Source organism: Manis javanica, chromosome 7 (genome assembly GCF_040802235.1).
Source record: "Manis javanica isolate MJ-LG chromosome 7, MJ_LKY, whole genome shotgun sequence".
NCBI classification, from domain to species: domain Eukaryota; kingdom Metazoa; phylum Chordata; class Mammalia; order Pholidota; family Manidae; genus Manis; species Manis javanica.
In genome coordinates, this window is record NC_133162.1 from 44,991,335 (window position 1) to 45,014,739 (window position 23,405).

The window sequence follows — 23,405 nt, forward strand, 5'->3', positions numbered from 1 at the left end:
GACATCTCACAAAGCACTGGTCAGAGGTGTCAGCTTCCTGGAAATGCCACTGGTGTCTGGTGTCAGAGCTGCCTTCCTGGTCACCTGCATAGGGCCATCTGTGCCCTCAGATCCTGTGCAAGCCAGGCTGGTTAACTAGGCCCATGAAGTCAGTTTGGCTTTGCAGAGCCTCTATGCTCTGCTTAGCAGCACAACCTGCCTACAGCTGCTCAGCCCGCATTTAGGCATTGAGGTGACTTCTGCTTAGGATGCCAGCTCACTCCTAAGTTTTCCCTGGCTCCAGGCCCTAGAAATTTTCTTCTCCCTACCCTCTGCATCTCTGCCTGAAGCATGAACACATATTTTCCCTTCTAATCCTATGGCTCCGGATCCTTCTTGGGATCCAGACTCCTTAGCCACTTGTGGTAGCCATTGCTGGGGGCTGCCCAGGATGTCCCCCACCCTCTTTCCAGGATGGGCCTGAAACCTAGCTCCATTCAATCAGAGCAACCCATTCCTGAGCACAGGAATTGGCTCGGGGTAGAATAAGCATGTGACCCAAGCCGGCCAATCATAGTCTGTCCTTGGGATTGGCAGGGGAATGTTGGCTTTGGAGAGGATGCCGTCATTGGTCATCATCACTCCAAAGGGGTAAAGCTGGACTCAGTCACACCTGATGCCCCTGATTCTCCCCCATTCTTTCCCATTATATGAGAAAATGAAATTACTTCTTGATCTAATAGTTGATTTTTATGCATTTTTTAACATAAATCTGTTACTCATTTTTTATATTAATACACACATATTGTTGTCCTATCATCACCACCATTCATCCACAGAACTCTTTGCATCTTACAAAACTGAAACTACACCCATTAAGCAGTAACTCCCCAGTCCCTCCTCTCCACAGTCCCTGGCAACCCCCCTTCCTCTTTTTGTCTCTATTGATTTGGCTGTGCTAAGTACCTCATACAACTGGATCATACCATGTTTGTACTTTTGTGACTGGCTTATTTCATTTAGCATAGTGTCCTCAAGATTGATCCATGTTCTGGCATGTGTCAGAATTTCTTTCCTTTTTTTAGGCTGAATTCCATTTTAGGCAATATTCCATTTTATGTATATGCCCCATTTTGCTTATCCATTCATCCGTCAGTGGACATCTGGGATGTTTCTGCTTTTTGGCCATTGTGAATAATGCTAAGAGCATGAGCATACAAAAGTAGTTGATTTTTATGTCACATGTGGTCAAAGGGATCCTGGATAATCTAAGGTCAGTGGAGGCTCTAGAATTAGAATCCAAGCTCATCAGACTCCAGTCATTGACAAGAGCCCTTGGTTCCCAAACTTGAACCATTCTCATAACCCATATCATGAATTTGTTACAACTGTTCACCACCTATACTAGCAATATTTCTAAATTTATCTTTATTTTTTTATTTAGCTTCGACCTAAGCAATAATATCCATGGCATCATGGTTTTGATGTGTTTTTTATAAAAGTTTCTCATACACATGAAAATAAATATAAATAAGTGTATTAAAATTAAGCTGTTCCTCCATGTGTCACCTAAGGTCCTCTATTGCATCACCAGTGTACACTTACCACACCACAGAAATGCTGACCAGAACAGACTGCAGTTTGGACAAAGCCACCCCTGGACCCTTGGCTTAAGGATACTCGTGGGGGTCTGCTTCTCCCTGCCCAGTTTGTTGCTCAGCAATGCCCCCCGCCACTTGCCTAACTCCACTTAAATAGATGAGAATAGGCTGGAGACCATTTTTCAGCAAAGGCAGGGGGAGGTTGTATGCTTACCGCTAAAGCCTTAGAATCCCACTGCTGGCAAGTCCCTCAGAAACTCCCAGCACCCTTCCCAGCTCATGGGAAACCCCACCCACAACATGGTGCCCAGCTTCTGCTTGGACAACTATAGTAACAGAGATCTCTCTACCTTTCCTGACTGCTCAAACCTTAGCTCTATCCCCAAAGCCACAAAAATAAAGTTTCCCATCTTCCCCTAATTTTGCCCTTGTTAAAACTCTTCTCTAAGTAAGTAGTCCTTAGACTACACCTCCTTTCAAATATTTGTATATCTTTTATTTTTTTCTCATCTGATTGCATTAGCTAATACTTTCAGAGAATAGTGCACCCTCCCCTCTGAACATTGGCTAGAGGGCTGAATAATCCTGCTTTTTAGTCTCCCTGTTTCCCTCTTCAGCTGCCTGGGACAGAGGGATTGGGGAAGACTGGGTCCTGGGAAGCCAGTAAATCAACTGGGTCTCTGTAACTTCTTGAAAATAAACTTTTAATTTTAGAACTGTTTTAGGTTTACAAAAAAATTCTGAAAGTTGTACAGAAGTTCCCACATGGCCCACACCCAGTTTCCCCCACTTTTATTTTTATATAATAGCTTTATTGAGAGCTAATTCACAAACTGTAACATCCACCCATTTAAAGTGTACAATTCAATGGTTTTTTAGTATTCAGAGAGTTGCACAACACAATTCCAAAATATTTTCATCACTCCAAAAAGAAACTCCTACACCCATGAGCAACCACTCTCCATTCCCGTCAAAGCACATTGACCCCGACCCCCTGGCTCTGTGCCCCCACCCTATGTAACCACTAAACTATTTTCTATCTCTAGGGATTTGCCTATTCTGACCTTTCCATAAGAATAGAAGCATACAATATGCTTTTATGTCTGGCTTTTTTCACTTAGCATAATGTTTTCAAGGTTCATCTGTGTTGAAGCATGTATCAATATTTCATTCCTATTACGGTCAATAACAGTACATTGTATGGACACACTACATTTTGTTTACCCATTCATCAGCAGATGGACACTTGGGTCGTTTTTACCTTTTGGCTACTGTAAACAGTGCTGCTATGAACATTGATTTACAAGTGCTTGTGTGGACATGTTTCCCATTCTTTTGGGAATTCTACCTAGGAGTGGAACTGCTGGGTCCTATGATTACTCTGTGTTTAACTCTCTGAGGAATGGTCAGACTGTTTTCCAATGCAACGGCACCATTTTACATTCCCATCAGCAGTGTATGAGGGCTTGAATTTCTCCATATCCTGACAACACTTGTTGTTATTTGTCTTTTTTAAATTATAGAGATCCTAGTGGGTATAAAGTGGTATCTCATAGTGGTTTTAATGAGCATTTCCCTGATAGTTCATGATGCTGAGCATCTTTTCATGTGTTTATTGACCATTTATGTATCTGTTTCAAAGAAATGTCTTCAGATGTAATTTTGTTTTTAAAAAAACAAAACTCCTGTTTTGTATATGGGGGTACTCCATCCTGTCTGGAACCTTCCTAGTTCTAGAGGAGCTACCCTGCAAGGAAAGCCCACCTGCCATTTTGGTTTTGAGAGTTTCAAGTTTTTGTTTGCCTTTGATGTAGCCCAGCACTTCTAAAATTCCACCATTCAGCTAAGCTTTTGTTTGTCATCAGAGATTATTAACATAGGGTAATCATTGCTTTCATACTTTCTTTGCCAACTGGGAGGGGGAAAAGCACACATTAGCAGTTCTTTCAGCTCCATCCAGCTCCACCCGAGATGCTCTTTGTCCCTACTGGGAGACAAGCACCACGTGTTAACTCTGCATTAAGGGGGCAAGTCAGCTCTCCATGGTTACAAAGGGCCCCTTCTTCAGCCTCACTTGTCTCACTGACCCCTCTTTGTAGATTTACTTACTCACTAATACAAATGCTGCCACCCACTTAGAAGGCAAAAGTGATTGCAGTCATTTTGTTTTTGATGATCTATTTTTCTGTTGGTGGTGGTTGTTTATCAAAGCCTCTGGAGCTTTCTTTAATGAGCTCCCCTAGTCACATTTAGAACAGGGTAAGGATTTTTATAAATCGGAATTACAGAACTTTTTTTTTCTGCAGCACCATCTGAGATAAGGGCAGTGGTACAGGAAAGCAGGAGATTTGGTACCCCACAAACTGGTGGAAGCCTCCTTCAGGGGCAAAAGGAGGGACCGCCTTTCCCCATGTGCCTTGAAGCCCCAGACCTCCCAAACCTGGGTGTGAGGCTGCCCCCAACACCCCCTTCACCCCGCCTCCCCTGCTCCAGCCCCGCAGCAGAGGGTGTCCTAGGGTGGCATGGTACTGGGTGCAGCCCTGTGTTGGGCCCGCCCTCAGGAGGACATCTCAGACTGCTGCTCATGGTGGCCCAGAGGAGCTCTAAGTGCAGAGGGCTCAAGGGCCTGCACAGCATCCTGGGATGCCAGAGAGAGCTGCAGGCGGGAGGCAGCCTCTCTACCAGCCACTTACCAGCTAATGCTCCTTGTGTGCCCCTGTTTGGTCCAGGGAACTTGGCAAGTCCTTTCACTGGCTGTGAGGGGCAGGGCCCAGACACTCTGGGGCTGATCCTGCACTTGGGTTGACATTCCGCCTCGGGCTGCCTTCCTTGGGCAGGTCCCTCTACTTTTCAGTGCCTCTGTGCCCACGTCTGTAAAGTGGGAGGATAACACAGAGAATGAAATTGTTTGGTGAAAGCATCTTGCTAACTGGCAAACTGCCAGTGTCAGATCCAAGTACAGTATTAGCACACGTGGTAGAAAACAGCATCCCAGGCCCCTGGTCCAGAGCTCTTGTCCAGTGTTCAGTCTCATGTGGCTCTATGACCCTCTGTCTTCCAGCCTATGGCTTTCCAGGTGAGACATCCTTGAACTCTCCCAGTTACCGTAGTCCACAGATTTCTGGGGTTCCTGCAGACAGAATCTCAGGGCCCTTCTGCCTCTGTCTCCTGCTCTGCCCCTCATGTTAACCCAGATGCAGAATTTGAATCCTGTATAAATCGCTATTTAATATTAATGAAAATTTAATATTAATGAGCATTTGGGATCTCTGGAGATTTTGCCTGAGACATGCAGGTGCCAGGGAAGAGCTATGCTGTTAGACCCTGCCATTCTACCATGGGTGCCACTCCTCCCCGCCTCTCTCTCCCCATTAACTCTGCAGAAAGCCCCAGATATTATCCTCACTCACGACCAGTAGCTCCCAGCCTTTGGCAGTGGTAGTACCAGGGAACCCGAGACTTGGTACTTTCCCTCAAGGAGCATTGTCAAGGCCCCTCCCTAAGAGGCACCTGCCTCCATCCAACTGCTCCGCTGGGCAAAACAATTCCCTCAACTCCTTTTGCCAAGGATTTGCCCCCCTGGTCTGAAGACCTTAACAGCCCCAGAGGGCTGCCTACTCAGGATCCTTGCAAGGCTGAAAGCCCCTCTCGCTGACCTGTGCCCTCCCTCTACCCTCTCAGCCCCCACGGTGAGATTTTGTCTCATGCTTTACTCACTCCATCTGCCACCCCATCAGCCCCTTCTTGGTGGATGCAGCCACGTCTACTCCATGACCACGTTCCAAGTTCCTGGACTTCAGCAGCCTGGAGCAGGGCACCATGGGACGTGTCCCTATACGCACTGCCCTGGCCCCTCAGTCTGCTGCAGACCTGCTGTCTGCTGCACAGTGCCCACATGAACACCATCCCCTTGGGAGGGTGGAGGAATAGCAGAGGGGTGAGAGGAATGACCATGGCTAATCTCTGCGGGAATCTGGACCTCTGTTTCCCTGTGGTGCTGGACTTTGTCCTCTCTACTGCCATTCTCGGTCTGACACCCTGTGGTTCTGTGAGAGGCAGAGACCAGTGAGGATGGAAAGAGGCCAAAGCACTACCTTTACCTGCCAAGGCCCTGTGCCCCACCACCTCCATCCCTGGTCATTAGGAGCACAGACTCGGCACATAGATGTGATGGTGAATGGTCCGAGCTTAGGCAGGGCCCAGAGAGCTCATGTGCTGTGCCAGGGCCAGGCAGCAATGTGGGGTTTCCCTCCTCTCTTGGCTGCCCTGTCTGGAAGGCCCTTAGAGTCACCTGTTGGGGAGTCTGGAATCATCACACGGAGCGTGGTCTTTGGGAAGGTGGGTCAGCAGGGGTGATCCGAGAGCCTGTCCCTGGTGCTGGGCTTTGAAGGGCAGAGCTGCTTCTAAGAGGTGCCAGTTGGGAGACAGGCATTCTAGGCTGAGGAGGATGGCTAGGAGGATGGGTATATGGAGGCCAGCATGGCAGCTGTAGCTTAGTGTCTACTGGGAGATGAAGGCTCAGGAGATTGGGTGGTGCCCAGTAGGCAGGTGGCTACAGGGGGTGACTGAAGAAAACTGAGCTCTGTCAACAAGAGGTGAGCCAGCCACATCCCTGTCCCTGGACAGGCAGGCAACTGAGAGCAGAGGTAGCACCTGCCACCCTAAGAAATGCCTGCCTCCCTGGAGCCATAGTCCTCTTCCTATGCTACACAGAGCACTGCCCCTTGGGGCAGCCACGGCCATGGCCACCCTGCAGTGGTTCCCCACCTGCTGCATCGCAAACCACATAGGGCCACCCTCGCCCTGGCTCCTGGTATCTGCTGCTCCCGCTCCCAGCTCCTTCCTCTTTCTCTGTACTTCCCACCATCCAGCCGGCTCTGCCTTCTGGGTGGCTTTTCTCCATTCAGCATATGGCTCGTTCATGACCACTCACCAGTGTGTCAGGGGTGGAGAGGCCCAGATAGGGGACTCAACCTGCCTGAGGTCACACAGTGGGCTCACGGGCCAGCCTCTATTTTCTGGATAATTGCCATGCTACTTTTTTTCTGAATTTCTTAGCCAGTTTGTTAGCTTCCCAGGGCTCCTGTAACAAAGGACCACAAATTGGGTGACTTTGACAACAGAAATGTGTCATCTGCCAGCTCTGGAGGCGAGAAGCTGAGATCAAGGAGGCAGTGGAGGGAGTTCCTTCTGAGGACTGAGAATCTGCGCCAGACCCCTCCCTGAGCTCCTGCCGGCTTGTTGGCAATCCTTGGTATTGTTAGGCTTAAAGAAGTACATGTGGCCTCTCCCTGTGTGGCTGTCTGTGTCCAAATTTCCCCATCTGAAAGGGCAGTAGACACACTGGATTAGGGGCCCACCCTGCTCCAGCATGAAGTTACATTAACTAATTACATGTACCGTGATGCTGTTTCCAAATGAGGACGCATTCTGCAGTACTGAGGGTTAGAACTTCAGTATATGACCTGTGCTCCCTCACAGGTGAGTTAGAGATGGGAGGCCACAGTTCAATCCATAACATACGTGTAAGGCTCTGGCAGGCCTAGCTGGCCCTAGCTGTCAACTCTTGGCCAGCAGTGTCCTGTGCTGGGTAAACACATTGCTTAGGCCTGTTGGTGGCCTCCCTCCTGGACTTGAATGTTAACTGTCAGAGGCCTGCAGGGCTCCTTCCTGGACCCTCTCCTTCCCCGTGAGAGCTCGTTCCCTGGCGGCCATCCTTCCAGGTTCCTGCTGTCAGTCATCTCTCACAAGCTGATAACCCCTCGCCTACTTCTACAGCTCTGTCGTCACCCCTGAGCTCCTGCTTCCCAACATCTCCCTTTCTTTGGTAAAATGTCCAAGTCCATTTTTTTAGAGTTTGAGAGTTCTCTATATATTTTGGATACATATCCAATTTCAGATTTATGATGTGAAAATATTTTCACCCAGTTTGTGTTTTGTCTTTTCATTTTCTTACCATTGTCTTTTGAAGAATAGGAGTTTTTAGGGCTGACCAAGTCCATTTTCCGAATCTTTTATGGCTTGTGCTTGCCTAACCCAAAGTCACAAAGATTTTTTTAAAACATTTTCTTCTAGAAGTTTTATAGTTTTAGCTCTTACCTTTGATTATCCATTTTGACTGAGTCAATTTTTGTATATGGCATGGAGATGAGGTCTATTTTGGTCCATATGGAGCCCCCATTTTTCCAGTATCATTATTGAAAAGACTATCCTGTCCTAATTGAATCAACTGGTCACCTTGTTGAAAACTGACCACAGTTGTATGGGTCTATTTCTAGATTCTCTGTTCTGTTTCATTGTTCTGTTCATATACTAATACCACACCATCTTGATTGTTGTAGCTTCACAGTAAGTCTGAAATCAGGTGATATGCTTTTTCAGTAAGTTTGAATCCCAATTTGCCCTTTTACAGAATGGTTTGGCTATTCTGGATCCTTTCTATTTCCATTAACAATTTTATAATGAGTTTGTCAATTTCTTAAAAAAAAAGACAGTCTGCTGGAATTTTGCTTGAAATTGCATTATAGACCATCTTGGGGAGAACTGACATTTTAAGAATACCAAGTCTTCTGACTCATAAACACAGTCTGCCTTTATTTAGATATTCTTACATTTCTCTCAGCAAAGGTTATTTTGTGTCCCTGGTGTACACTGTACATGGGTATGGCTTTGGTAATTTGCACTCTCAAACTTGGTCAGAGCCCCAGGGGTCTGTGGGTCTTCTGTCTTGTCAGGCCCCAGACCTTTCTCGTGTACACCCAGCGGAGGCCTGCGGACAAGGGCTGATGCGTGTGTAGACTACCCGTGTGCACAGGGCTCCCTGTGATTCCATATTGTCACACTAACCTTAAAAATTTGTTAAAATTTCAGTTGTGTTTTCTTACCTGCTTATACTTTGTCCACTTTCTCCCTGCTCCCACGCTCGGCTAATGTAAAAGAGCACGTGTGCCCTCTCTCTTCTCAGAGGGACTTGTCACCTTTTGGAGTTGGGTTCACCCACTTGCCCTACAACTTCAGCCCTCTCATGGGCTGAAAAAGCATAACATTGTAGATTATCAGGCTTTGTCTTGTTGTTAGAGGAGGACTGATATTCTTTTACAGCTTTCTACAGCCTAAGTAGGGTTTGGGTAACTTTTGTTCAGGGCACGGCTTGTGCTTCCATGGCCCAGGCCCGCAGTCCCTGAAGGGGCAGGGGGACCACAGGGAGACAGGAAATGAGGCAGGATCCATAGGCAGAGATCGGGGGGCTTTTGAGGATCCTAAACCCTGACTCTGGTGCATTCCTGTGGCCCAGCTAACAGCTTATCTGGCCCCCCAAAGCTGACTGGATCCTATAACCCCCATTCCAGGAATAACCCAGTGACCAGCGTCATCCCTGCAAATCACCATGATCACTGTCCCTTGCATTTTCCGGTCACACTGTTTGTAGTGTTTGCATAAGTAGGCAAGGTAAATGCCTTCACTCCCATTTTTCAGATGAGGAGAGGGACTCAGAGCCCCTCGAAATCTAGATCTCAAAGTTTCCCTAGAGCTGTCTTGCCCCCACACAGGACTCTGTGGGACCCCAGAGGTCAGTGTGGGTTCCTCAGGGTTGGTTCTGGGCCCCTCTTCCTCAACACTGCAGTCTTGCTTGTAGATGTTGAGCTTTGGCCTGAGATGCTGATTGAATGAAGGTTACAAATGACATAACTTTAGAATTACTCATCCTGTCCAATACCGCTGTTTCTTGTCCTACCGATGGCACTGCTCAGTGGTTACTACCTGGAACACTAATGTGAAGGACTCTTAGGGGGAATCTCTTAGGGAGATGAGTGCAGTGGATGGATTGACAGTGTCTGCCATGGGCACAGGATGGGGGAGTCCTGGCACGCATTTCCATGTGTTATCCCTACCCCATGAAATGTGCCAGGATGGCGGTGAGAGCTGGTGCTGGGGCTCTGAGGGCCCCACTTACCACAGCACTCACCACTACAAGGACTGCACTATGCCAAGGGAACGTGCCCACCCAGGGCCCATGATCCTCCTTTGCAGGCCATACTCTGGGTACCTTGGCCCACAGAATTCCCTGCCTCACCAGTGCTAAGTACAATTCTAGGGCTTGGGCTGGCATCCCCCCAAGTCAGTCCCCCTACAGAGTGACCTGGTCACCATGTGCGTACTCCTAGGCCCAAGTGGTAGCTGTTTAGAAGGGTAGTTTCCAAGGGGAGGCTGTTTGCAGAGGAATATAAATGGTGCTTGGACAGGAGGGCTAGATTTTCCACAAGGAGGCATGTGAGGTCCCTGGAAGGGGGCCCCTGTGTCCTTGCCCTGCGCCCCACAGATCCGAGGAAGGGGCCTGTGGTACACTCACTGAAAGAGTGTGGAGATGAATCAGTGATGTCTGACGCAGACGGGGGGTGAGACGTGGACTCCTGGCTTTAAATCACACAGTCACGCTTGATGTTGACCCTCCCTGCCCAGCAAGAGACATCACATTCCTTCCACCTCCTGCTGATGCCCACATCCTGCTTAGACTTTACCAAGGGAAGAGCATTCATTACCCTCCAAGGAAGCCACTCCTTGCATATTTGAACAGTTCATCTACTTAGAACATTCTTCCCTAAGCAGACCCCAAACTACCTCCCAGGCTCTTCCACCATTTGGACCAAATTCTGGGTGGCCCAAGAGGCTACCTTCCCAAGGCCGCACAGCTACTCAGTGATGGAGCTAAGTGGGACCCCCAACCCTCCAGCCCTCAGCCCTGTTCCTGCCTCTCCACCCCATGCTGATGTTCAGAGGAGCCCCAGAGCACGCAGGGCCGAGGCAGGAAACCTCAGGGTCAAGTCCTCTTGTGGCTCCAGTCTGTCCTGTCTATCCCTGCTCCCAGTCATCTCACCCAGCCCAGCACATCAGAGCTCTGGCTTTGTTGTCCCTATGTCTGAAATAGAAAAAGAAAAACACAACACAACAATTTGGGGTCCAAAACAAAACACAAAGGACAATGTTAATAAATACATTAAAATGTAGAGATCTGGATCTCAAAGGCACAAGACTTGACATCACCTAACACAGGCAAGCTGGGTCTCACAGGAATGATTCAGTGTGTGCCCCAGCATCTCAGGGAGAGGGCGGGCAGTGGGCGGAGAGGGCACCAGGGGAGCCCCCTCTAGGGCCTCAGGCCACGCCCACTGCTGCCACTCCTCCTGCCTGGCTCAGAACCACCCCTGGCCCCGGGGAAGGAAGAACTGGCAAGCACCTCTGTCATCTCCGAGGAGTCTGGGAGACCCTCTTACATGCTCAGTGGGAACCCCGGGGAGAGATCCTGGAACTTGGGTGGCTACCTGAGAGTCAGAGGGTTTAGGGAAGGTAACTGCCCTTGGAGGTAACATGGTGGGCAGCTGAGGCCCCACAGTGCTGTGGATTAGCGTCTCTCCTCCCCACACTCGCAGGGGGCAGAGGCTCACATCCTGCCCTGGGGCACCTGGCCTGGGTGGCCCTTGTCATCCTCAGGGCCTGGCTATGAGTGGACTCTGGTGCTCAGCCCTGGGACCTGACCACCTCCTCCCCGGCCCCACACCACAGACCTCTGGCCCAGGGAGCCAGGTGGAGAGGAAGACCCCTGACTCCAGCAGGAGTGGTCTTTGATGGCGGGCAGTGACTGACAGGTCATAAGTTGAACACTCACGTCTCCTCTGGGTCCCACAAAGTCACATCCCAGAGTGATGACCAAAGGTGCCATTCCTGGTCTAGCCAGGTGTCTAGCACCAGTTGGAAGACCCCTGAATGTTGAGGACACATGTTTCAGAGTGTCCAGACCCCACTTCTTGGGTGAGCTGGGCTAGGTCGGGAGGCCTACCTCCAACCCTGCACCTAGAGCCTCAGAACCACATTCAGCCCCCCAGCCCCCTTCCTTTCAGACTGCCCTACAAGTATGCCCCCTCACCTTCCCTGGCCTCTCTTTGCCTTTCTGGGCAGAGGGGCCAGATAGATGGGCCTCCACAGGGGTCCCCACAAGCTGTGGGGGCAGGACAGCCGGACAGTTCCAAAGTGAGGCCTGGTAGCTGGGAGAGAGTGGCTAGCTGGCCCTTGGTCCCAGTGTGGGAGACAGACAGGAGCCCCTGAGAGGTTCGATTCCATTGCCTGGGCTGCTTGCTGAGGTATCTCTGGTTAAGGCTTTCCCTGATCTTTTTCTTTCTCGCATACCCACTTTCTGGGGTGAAAAGTCTCACAGCCCCAAACTAGAATAAGAAGGCAAATAATTTAACAAGAAGTCTGTGCCTGCCCCTGCCCCTGCGCCACTGTGTGTCCTCTGAGCTGGGGGTCTCCAAGGCAGAACATGGAGTGTAAACCAGACCGGTGATAGGTGAGGCAGGGTTCATGTTGCAGGGGAGGTGGCGGGAAGGCTGGTGCCTGGATGCTTCGGGTCGTCCCTGAGCTGCCCTTTATTTTCAGAGACTGACAGAGGTGCCCCAGTCCAGCCCCAAGGCAGTCCCCAGGGGGTGCTTGGGGAGGTGTCCCAGAATGCTCTTGGGCTCAGTTTCTGGGGAGTAAAGTGATGCTGGGTCATTGGGGAGCCTGTGCCGAGAGGTCCTGGGAGCTGTGTGGGTTGGCCATGCTGATAGTCGTCTGATCCCATTGGCCCGACAGTAGGCTCCACAGCATCTGGAGGTGCCTTGGGTCCCGGTAAGGGGCTTCCAGGAGTGGAGAAGGGTGGTGGTGAGGCCAGGCTGGGAGCTGGGCTCATGGCAGGGCCTGAGGCCTTCTTGGTACAGGACTCACAGCACAGCTGGTGGTAGCCAGGGATGGAGCAGTAGCGATCAAGTACTTCCATCTGGCAGAAGATGGACCTGTCCCCCACGCAGGGCTCTGCTGCATACACAGCACAAGGACCAATGCCAGGGGGATGCCCATCAGCTGGGTGACACAAGGACACAAGCCCCCACCTCCCACTTAGCCCACCAACTGCAGGCCTTCCACCTCCTGCCCTGGTTGAACTCACAGGAGACCTTTTTCCCAGAGGGGGCCACAGGGTGGCCTGACAGGAGAAACTGGCCTGAGTAGGAACTAAAATCCCCTAGAGCGGTGGTTTTCAAGTGGGGTCCCTATGCATGGGGCATCAGCACTATTTGCTGAAATTGCCAATTGCTGGGCCCCATCCAGACCTATGAATCGAAAGTCTGGGGGCAGGGACCAGCTCTGTGTTGCAACAAAACCTTCAGGGTGATTCCAACATGTGGAAAAAATCTGAGAACCATGGCCCCACATCATCAACCACACTTGGCTGCAAACTAGATTTCTAGTTTGTCCAATCGTGAGGGAGACGGGACAGCCTGGGTATGGCCTGGATCCTGGGTGATTCTAATCTGCAGCAGAGCTTGGAAACCCTGCTCTAGATGGAAGTGGCAGCTCTCAACCCGCAAATCCAATCAACCCAAAGGAGTCTCATCCACTCTGTCCAAGGCCAGGCAAATGCCCAGGTAATTCACACTTGTAAGCAGCAGATTAGACATCCTGCTGCCAGTCAGCCTGCATTTGGGTCTTTAAGCCTTCCACCAATAAATCTGGAATCAAGCAGATCTAGGTTCCTATAAGAGGCCCTACCACTTAAAAGCCATGAGGCCTCAGGCAAGTCACTTAAATTTTATAACCCTCAGTTTCTTCTCCCATAAAATCGGGAGAATGCTGACATTTACCACTGAATAATAACATAATAATTATGAATGACATGGATAAAATTCCTGGCATTAGAAGGGTGCTTACTATACTAGTTTTGTTTGCTTTGGTTCAAATATCATCTAAAAATGTTTTTGCGTTTCTGTGATAATTCCAGGCAGGTCTCTCCAGACAATGCAAAGGCAGGAGCTTTGCTTTCAACTACTTGCCAGAAAGGTTAGGTGAAGGGGCAGATAAGAAAAAAAGGAAAGCCAGTGGCCTCTAGATGTCGCAAGAATTCTAGGACCAGAAGCAGAGAACCACCCTTAATCCAGGGAAGAAAGGGAAGGAAAACCCAGACACTTGGCCTCTGGAGCCTCGAGTAGCACAGGAGCAGAGCAGCAACAAGGTTGGGGCCAGAAGATCCTCTAAGGACATCTAGTGAGACCCCTTTATTTCACAGATGTGGTCACTGAGCTCAGAGAGGTTCAGGTATTTGCACAAGGCTACACAGCCAATCAGTTCTTTAATGGGGAGTTAGGACCAGTGAGCTTTCTGCTACTCATTTTGTCAGACCCTGGCCCTCAGGAAGGTGAAGAGGGAGAGTGAAGGAGCCTAGGGAGGGAGCATAGAACATAGAGTGTGGTACATAGCAGGTGCTGTGTCAATATTTATTAGTAGATGGATGGATGGGAAGATGGGACAATGAACTGACAGGCTCCTGATCGGGAGGCAGAAAGAAACTACTACTGCTGCTTGTGCTGTTGTTAGCTGACAGTTAGGCAGAAGTGCATGTATTATTTCATTTCATTTTCTCAACAGCCCTATGAAAGCAGCTCAGACCTACAATGGCTTATCCCAAAATCTTGAAACCAGATATGATTCATGATTAAGAACTTCTGAGGTTAGAAAAGTGATATTTGGTATGTTCAGGATTATATAACATCCTAGGTGGAGACTGGGACGTCACCTTGTGACCAAATACGGTAATGTTTATGCAAAAGAACAGCTCATCTCTAGTTAGTCCAGGTCTGACTTGGCTGCCGAATGAGTGTGCACCAAATTTAGGAAAGCACAGCTCTCAACATTTGGGAACAGCTGATACAGGATCACAGACCAGTACGAGCAGCATGCCCACCTCACAGCTGAGGAATCTGAGGCTCAGGGAGGTTAAGGTCACCTGGTCAGACTGGAGGCTGGGTCTGCTCCACTGCATGGCCTGTGCTTGTGACACTGTGACCACTGGAAGGTTTTGTGGGGGGGAGTCCAGAGAGACACTTACTTGATGATATCTTATTCATGGGATGTAGGGGTCCAGATTGTGGCACCCACTGCTTCTCTGGGGTCACCAGTTCCCGGATGTCAGCCATCACTGTGGAGTTCTGGAGATTTCCTGTGAGCAGGGAGAAGCAGCTCTAGTATTTGGAATTTCCAAGGGGCCAAGATGCAAGCAGGCATAGGCCTGCCCCCATCCGATCTGGCTCACCTCCACAGGATGGCAGGCTGCAGACCTGGACAGCGTCTGGCTTGTCTCCCTCGCACTGCCCGAGAGTGTTGGTATTGGTCCTGCATACCACCTGTCGCTGCTGGATGCCCACTCCACAGGTGGCTGAGCACTGCGGAGGAAGGCCAGGTCAGGGCAGCCGGGGAGGGGAGGGTGGGGAGACAGGGAAATAGGGCAGTGAGCTCTAAAGACCAGCCAGTGTCCAGGACAGAAAGGGTGAAGAAGAGGGAGCCGAGCTTCTACTCGACCAGAGGGACATGCAGAAACTGCTCTAAACAGCCTCACCGGGACAGCACACAATTGTCAAATACTCCTACGCCAGGTGGTGAACAGCCACCCCCTGGGCTTACAATCCCCTGAACCTTTCCAGCATCTAAACAGTTAACCCTGTCTCAGGAGGTTATCCATATCAGCACGACTGCCTGTGTCCACTGCAGACTGAGCCTGGGTCCCTAACAATGTTGTACATCGCCCTGGCAAACTCCCCTGTTGTGATCCACCAGCCTGAGGGACCTGGGACAGGTCCAATCTAGTTGATGACATCTTGTTACCAGGATGGCGAGGCCCAGATTGTGACAGCTGCTAAACTGATAGAGCTGGGTGGCAGGGTCCTCATGGACCTTTCTTGCTCCAATATTCAATGGCTTTGTGACTCAATTTACCAAAAGTCGGCTGGCAGAGGCATGTTCAAAAGTATTTTCTTCGCTGAGAAGAATAGGCATGGTTCTAAGGAGCAGATGGCTAACAGTTTGCATGAGCTGCCACCATCATCCCCTGGATCTCGCACACTCTGCTAATGAGTGGTGGTGGTGGCAGTGGTGGTGGGGTGAGGGAGAGTCGCCAGAAAAGCAAAGCTGCCCAATATGACCAACCACAGCCTCTCCTAGTGGGGTGGGGAAGAATCTGCAGGCACCACTTCCCACGTAAGGGTCACAGGCCACAGAGAAACACGGGACAAAATGGCTCATGCTCCCAGGATGAACAGTTACAAACAACAATAGCTCTTAAGTGCTTTGTCTGTCTTAGAGGGTACAACTCTCTTCCACCATCTGTCCCCTCTCTATTAGTTTTATCAAAGGGGTCCTTTGTGGACCAGTACGCTTTCTGTTTTATATTAAAACAAAGCTATACATGATGGAGAATATTAAATGTGTGTGAGTGGGATTTGGGGGTATTCAAAAATATTCTTTATTATACAGTATTTCAAGCATACAGAAAAGTATGAGGAAGTTGGTCACGAGAGCCTGTGCAAATACCACCACCAGCTTTAATAAATCAGCATCCTGGCATGTGTTCAAACACTGTGTTGTGCCTTTTTAAACTTTAAGTAAATGGTATCCCTTTGGAAGTGCTTTTTTCTTCATACTTCAGTCATTTTTCTTGCCTTTTTTTCTGAGGCTTAGCTATATTGGTAAGTACAGTTCAAGCTTATTCATTATTCTTGCTGTATTTTATAAGAACAGACCTTTTTTTTTGGTCCAGTCTCCTATATCTGGACATTTAGGATATTTCCTGATATTCTGCTACTACAGTAAGTACCACTGTGCTTTTCTCCATGATCAAATGAGGTATAAAAAATTGTGGTAAAATATACAAATCACAAAATCTACCATTTTAACCATTTTTGAGTGTACAGTTCAGTGGCATTAAGTACATTCACACTGTTGTGCAACCATCACCCTCCACCTCAGAAGCTTGTCTCCTTCCCAAATGAAAACTCTGTGCCCATTAAACACTAGCAGCCCATTCCCTCTTCCCCAGCCCCAGGCAGCCACCATCCTACTTTCAGTCTCTGTGAATCTGACTGGTCTGGGTAGCTCATGTAAGAAGAATCATACAGTATTTGTTATTCTGTGTCTGGTGCATTTCACTTAGCGTAATGTCTTCAAGGTTTATATCAAACAGATTTTTAAAGAAAGAATCCAAGACATCAAAAAACTTCTCTGTGGCCATTCCCAGGGGCTAGTCACAAGTGCATGGACTACTCCACAGCCTTCCTACTGTCGCCCTTCTTCTACGCTGGCCTCCCAACGATGAACTTTCTATAGCACTGCCAGAGTGGTCTTTTAAATTTGAAATTAGAGTTTGTAGTAATCATGTTAAAAACCTTCAACAGTTTCCCATTGCTTTTAGAATACTTTCTAACCCCTAATAAAGGATTTGACCCCTGCACACTTCTCCAACATCTTCCCGTAGCCCCTGCCCCTCCAGCTAAGCTCCAGTCCTTTTGGTCTGTGAAACAGGACAAGGTCACTCTTGCCTCAAGGTCTTCCTGTGGCTCATTCCTCAGGTCTCAGCACAAATGTCACCTCCTCCAGGGGGCCCTCCCTGATACACTGTCCCATGTACTTCCACACAGCTCCAACTGCAATCTATGAATACTTTTGCTATTGGTTTACTTGTCTCTATACCTCCCTCACTGGACTGTAAGCAACATGAGGATAAGTATCAGGTCTGTCTGGTTGATAACGGATTCCAGGCATTCCTAGTACAGTGTGCCTGACATGTAGTTGGCACTCAGTAAATATTTATTGAATATAAGAATGTACTTCAATTTACTCATCTGTAACACAAACATATTAGTTCATGCCTCCTGGCTCTAAGTGAAGGTCAAAAAAGATAGTGAATGAATATAAAGGCCTAGCCCAGAATCATGGTCCAACATATGTGGGAGACGTTGGACTTAGTTTTGAGAAAAATTAGATTAGATGTGGGGACAGAAATTAAGCCAGAAACACTCTGCCTATAGGGAGCACCAAAGCTCTCGGCAATTCCCCCACCCAGAACTGCCTCTTCCCTGACTTCCCAGAGCAGGTGCCCCTTGGCCCAGCCCCTCGCACCCTCTGAGGAAAACTCACCTGGGACCAGGCTCCAGTCCGCCACTGGGCTGGACATGGCACACGGAAGCAGGGCCGCCGGCTCTCAGGCCGGTCCCCAGGGCAGGCCTTGGCTGGCATGGCCTTGTGGGTAGTGTTGGAGAGGGGCAGCAGGCACTGCACCCCCCGAGTCTGCACCCCCAGCTTCCCACAGCTCCGGCTGCAGGTGCCCCACTCCTCCGTCACCCACCTGGAGACAGAGCAGAAAGTGGAGGGGAGGTGGGACTACGGGAGACTTCCTGCCAGGGTCTGTCCCACCACCTGAACCACTGCCAGGAGCCAAAGAGTAGGTTTGGGCTTCAGAATGCTTGGGGGCCAAGACAACTATCTGCCCAGCTCTGCAGCTACCAGGCTGTGTGGCCCTAGGGAGGTCGTTCATTCCCTCCTGTTTCCTCATCTGAAAAACAGCATAATGCACATTTAAATCCTGACACTCTCATGTCCTTGGGCAAGCTATTAACCCCTCTAAGCCTCTGTTACCCCATCTTTACATCAGATTCTTTCAACACCTCAAAAATACTTTTTTAGTGTCTAGGTTTGCAGGCACTGTCCTAGGTGCTGAGACAGGGCAATGCACAAAACAGATGCAAGTGGCTTGAATATAAAACCCCCTCTGCTAAGGCTCTTGGGGACAATTAACAGACCTGTATATGTAAAGCACTTGGCAGAGTGCATAGCATGCAGTAGGCAGTAATAAATGCGGACACTAGTACTATCACCGTCAGCGCCCGCAGAACTTCAGTAGTGATCAGCTAAGCTGGTGGCCTCTAAGCGTCTTTTAGCCACAGAGAAACTACGGCACCTTAAGCAGATGCCCCCTGGATGAGTTGACAAAAGCAAAACTGCTCTGGTGGAGCAGAGGGGGTGGCAGCCCCAACCCCTTCTCCCTTCTCAGCTTCCTGGGGCAACTTTTAGTAAACCAGGGCTCTTTCAGCCAACAAATTCCCTTAAAAGACAAAAAGCTCCCAAACTTCACTTGGCATTTCACAGATGAGGAGACAAGCTGGAGAGGGGTGACCTGCCTGGGCTCACAGCAGAGGCAGCACCACACGTTCTGTGATCACAGACGTTTGTGGGGAAAGTGGCCTGTGAGCAGCATAAAGTAAGTAAAAGAAGTAGAGAGGGCTGAGGGGCTGGGGCTCACGGCCGGGTGGGGCACAGGGAGGCCACAGTGGGCTCCAGTGCAGGTCGCCAGCTTCCCGCCTGACGAGCAGAGCTGCTGGGTTAGGCACCCCTGGGAGGACTCCTGGGGGGGAAGGAGGATGAACCCAGCTCTCTGCCTGGGGTCACGGCCACTAGAGAAGCCTTGAAGAGGCTGAGGAGGTGCTGGGCAGGCTCTGCTGCAGGCTCAGAGGCCAGACCTCAAATCCTCCACAAGTCACAGCTCTTTCCTCTTGCAGAAGCCCCTCTAAATAACCCCCAGAACATGGCTTGTGGCCGTGAGAATCTGAACCCTCAGGCTAGGGAATCGCAGTCAGGGTCTAGACCACGGTTGGGGGCTGGCAGGCCAGGCCGCGTCCCTGGGCCCCAGATGATAGCTGAGAGGAGCTGGTGGATGGCGGCCTGGATGGGGACCTAGAACTTCACTGGAAGCACTGAAATCCACTTCATCTCTATGACCCCTGGATCACCGAGGGAAAGCTGTGTCCCCAGACTGGGCCTCGGTTTCCGCATCTGTAAAAGACTGCTGGGAGGGGCAGACAGTGGAAGCATCTTCCTTCTTGGAGTGGAACTTAATCAGAAACCCCAAGGGGGGCAGATGGGCAAGTCTGCCATGGGTGCCCTCTGCTCAGGGAGTCATCGCTGCAGGCCCTGTGGGCCTCCATGCTCCAGTGCTGGGGGAAGCAGGCCCAGCAGCCCCTGCTCCTGGGGCCAGGCCCAGAGAGGGCCTGTGACAGCCCCAGGCGTGGGCTCAGGCTCCGCCCCCCGCCCCCAGGAGCACTCACACAGGCTGGGCACATGGGTCCTGGTTGCAGCGCCGGCGGATAGGCTTGGGCCTCTTGCTGTGGTCGCACAGGTGCCGCTGTACCATGTGGTGGTCTCGGCGGCGCCGGCAGCCATATTTGGTGAACTGGATACCTGTGGGGGGGCAGGCTGCCATGGGCCTCATCCTGCCAGGGCTCCACTGCCCCACCCGGGGCCTCAGGGATAATACCCTTGAGAGAGCCTCAACAGCCCATCCAGCCCCACCCTGTGCCTTTGTGTCCCCTCCTGCCCAAGTCACTTTCTGAGGAAGACTTCCTTGACCAGCTCATCTCATGTTTCCTTGATGCAGTGTAGGTAGGGATGTGGCTCTGGATGGCTGTCTGTCTGAGTAGCTGATAGGGCATAGACCCTGGCCCAGATACTGCTCTAGCAACCCCAGCCCCAGCCTAAAGGCCCTGCCCAGTCAGGCTACCACATCCCAGAGATATTCAAGGAGAAACTGAGGCATGAGCTGGGGACACGTCAGGTGGAGACAGTGCCACTCTCCAGCCACTTCTGCTCCTCCTCGAGGCCCTGGGCTGCTCTCACAAGGCAGCTGGGTGGTCGGGTGGTACAGTACCTCCTCCACACGGCTTGGTGCAGGGGGCCCAGCTCTTAAGTGCCCACTCATACGTGTCCGTCTCCTCCAGAAGCACATTGTTGCTCCCGATAAGTGGCAGCAGGTCCTCATGGATGATGTACTTATAGGCCAGGCTGCTGGGGGGACCACCCTCTTTTGGGGGGAGCACCTGAGGGGAGACAGAGGAAGTGGCACAGGACTGGAGAACAAAGAAGTAAGGCCAGGGGAGGGTGGAGAGGGGAGGAGGGGGATCAGTGCCCAGCAGAGCCTGGGGAGTTCATTCAGACCAGCAACCATGCAACAAACTCAGGCTGAGCACCTACTGTGTTCCAGGCCCAAGAACAGCCTTGGTGCCCATCAGTGATTTTCCCTCCACAGACCTAAGTTCTAAGGTAGGAACCATGTCTGTCAGTCCTGCTCACCAGGGCATTCACACTGCCTGGCTGCCTTAGGAGAGGGACTATAACATAGACTCTTATCAGCTACATGATTGCAAATCTTTCTTCCCATTTTGTTTAGGTTATCTTCCTACTTTCTTGATATTTTTAAATTTTGTTGCTCATGCTTTTGGTGTTATGTCTAAGAATTGAAGATCATGACATTTATCCCTCTATTTCCTCTAAGAGTTTGGTTTAGCTCTTGTATTTAGATCTTTTATCTATTTTGAGCTGATTTTTGTATATGGCATGAGGTAGGGGTGTGGATATCCAACTGTCCCAGCACCATGACATGAAGTGATTCTTTCCCCATTGAATGGTCTTGGCATCCTCGCTGAAAATCAGGTGGCCATAGGTACACAGGTGGTCAATAAAAATAGACTAAATAGAAAATACATGTTTGATTGAATTAATATGCTGATACCAACAGGCTTCCTGCCCTCCAGAATCTCCCTGACTAGTGAGAGTAGCACTAGGACCGACCAGCCAGTGCTGGGGGCAATGCAGACAGAGGCCCTCCTGGTCTGGTCTCCTGAGTTAGGAATCCCTGCTCCACAGGTCCTGGGCTATGGTCTAGGAAGAGCACTTATGGGCAGAGGTGGGCCCCAGCCCAGACAGTGGCCCTGTCCCCCTCTTAGGAGGCTGGCGGTGCTAGATGGCTCCCCCAGGGCAGTTACCCAACAGGCAGCAGGAAGCCACTCCTAGACTCACCTGTTGGCAATACCATAATACAAAGGGACACTAGATGATGCCAGGATGATGGGGGAACCAACCCAGGTCCTTCCCGCTCCTCTCAGGCTCTATTTCTGACCCTGCACTAGGGAGAACAGACTCTAGTCTGTGTGGTGTCTCTAGTCTGACAGGGAGACACTGTTTCTATTTCCTTCCTCACTTGCCATCCTGCCAGTCATTAACCACAATGGAAGGAGCTTACCCAGATTCCTGAAGACACTGGAACAGGAGCAGGTTCACCAGGCCTGTGCTGGCTTGGCAGCTGACAGTGAGCTAGGGGGACTGGGCTGGGATAACAAGGAGGGTGGGCAGGGGCCACCGGGCAGGGTGGGGGCTCACCAGGACGGTGATGGCCTCAGGCAGGGGCCCACTGGTCTTGAGGCTCTCCTTGGCATCCTCCACTGCGTACTCCCACTCCAGGCCCATTGCAGCGAAAGTCCGGCCCGTCACTTCCTTGCCCTTGGGGTTGAGGATGAAGCTGCCTGTGACCTGGTTCTTCACCGCTGGCCATGGGGAAAGGATCACACAGATTTCTATTCTCCTTCACAGGAGCATGAGCCAGGCCTCCTCAGAGACTTCAAGGCCTTCCCAGTGGGCCCCTCAGGCTCCTGGTCTACCTGTCACTCCTTCCCACCTGAGCCCTTCCAGTCAGATAGGTCACCACACTGTCCCCACACAGCATCCCTGCCTCTGGACCCAGGTTCACATCATTCCTTTCACATTCACTGTCTTCCCTTCCTCTTGCCTGACTAATATCCACCCGTATTTAAGGCTCAACATAATTCTCCCCTCCTCCAGGAAGCCTTCTTCAATTGTCCAGTCCTCAAGGAGCACCCTCCCTAAAATGTCTATAGCAGAGCATAGAGTTCTTAAACCTTTAACAAGCTCTGTAGTTAGACTGATCTGGAGAAATTACTTAGTTTTCCTGTGCTGCTTCAGTTCTTATTTGTAGATGGGAATGATAATTATACCTGGCTCTCAGGGCTGCTGACCTCTGAGGATAATCGCAGTACCCCACTCCCACCTACCCCACCAGGGGGCTTTGGAGACAATGAAAGAGCTCATTCATGTAAGGAACTAGACAGAGCGCATGGCATGCAGTGGGCACTTAACAAATGGTAGGCATTATTACCGCCATTAGAACAGAGCCTGCCTTGGCACTGCTGTGGCTACAGATCTCCTGTCTCTCCCACAGCCTGTCAGCACCTCTCCCCCATCTCCGTGTCCCTGGGCCAGCACAGGGCCTGGCATAGCATGGGAGTTTAAAAAGACGTGTAAATTTCTACCCCTTAAAGTTCCGTCAGCGAGTAACTTCAAGAGACTTAAACAAAGCCAACTTATTACTGAATGGCAAGAGGTAGGTGGGAGGTGTGTGGGTACAGACCCTAGCACAGACCCCAGAGTCATGGTCTTGGCCACCCTGGATGCAGCAGGGGTTGGGGAAGGTCTGAAGCCTCGGCGCGGAGCCCCTCAGCCAGGTGGGGAGGGCAGAGGCTCTGGAGCCTGGGGGTAGTATGACTACAGTATAAGAGCCCATGACTGTAGTATAAGAGCCAACGATTCAGGGCACTAACCAGGCGCTGGTCACTCTGCTCACTGCCTCGGTGGGATCCTCACACACGTGCTGAGGCTAGTGCTATATTAATCCAGGTGGGAACTCAGAAGCCTGAGAAGGGCTGGGATACACAGAGGGCTGCTGGCCCAGCTTCCTGGAGGACCGGCCTCTGCGCTGAGCAGGAGGAGGAGAGATGCCCCTCGTGTCTGACCTCTCTTGGCCCTGAGAATGGCCAGATCCTCTAGGCTCCAGCTGGGTGGCTCCTCAGGCCAGGCCAGCCTCACATCTCCCCCGCACCTCGCAGCAGCCACCAGCCCTGTCCTGGCTGCATGTGCTGCATTCCAGGACTCAGCACATCCAGGCCTCCCACTGACCCACTCTGTATCTTAAGCCACAATGTTAACCTCCTGTAGCCTCAATTTCCTCAACTACAAAATGGGATAAATAGCCTTCACAGATTAATAGGCTTAAATGAGACTCTGACTAAGAAGTGCAGCTCAAGGCCCAGCACATGGGAGATACCAACAGCCTGACTTCTCTCCTCT

At 50.6% G+C, this 23,405-nt stretch overlaps 1 protein-coding gene across 7 annotated transcripts in view; it reads right to left on the minus strand.

Moving 5' to 3' along the window:
* Positions 1–2,375: 2,375 nt before the first annotated feature.
* ADAMTS14 (ADAM metallopeptidase with thrombospondin type 1 motif 14) overlaps positions 2,376–23,405 on the minus strand; it is an 86,068-nt gene continuing 65,038 nt past the window's right edge. For 4 of the 7 annotated variants that reach the window (XM_073240899.1, XM_036998986.2, XM_036998985.2 and 1 more), the window contains 7 exons: positions 21,645–21,808; positions 20,137–20,305; positions 19,538–19,670; positions 17,574–17,781; positions 14,698–14,827; positions 14,494–14,604; positions 10,531–12,428 (listed from right to left, as the gene is read on the minus strand). In XM_073240899.1, the coding sequence (XP_073097000.1) occupies positions 11,935–12,428; positions 14,494–14,604; positions 14,698–14,827; positions 17,574–17,781; positions 19,538–19,670; positions 20,137–20,305; positions 21,645–21,808 (1,409 nt within the window). In that variant the 3' untranslated portion in view covers positions 10,531–11,934. Of the gene's footprint in view, positions 3,568–4,273; positions 4,452–10,530; positions 12,429–14,493; positions 14,605–14,697; positions 14,828–17,573; positions 17,782–19,537; positions 19,671–20,136; positions 20,306–21,644; positions 21,809–23,405 lie in introns of those variants that run through there. The other 3 variants (XM_073240898.1, XM_036998984.2, XR_012133189.1) reach the window with 3 other exon arrangements.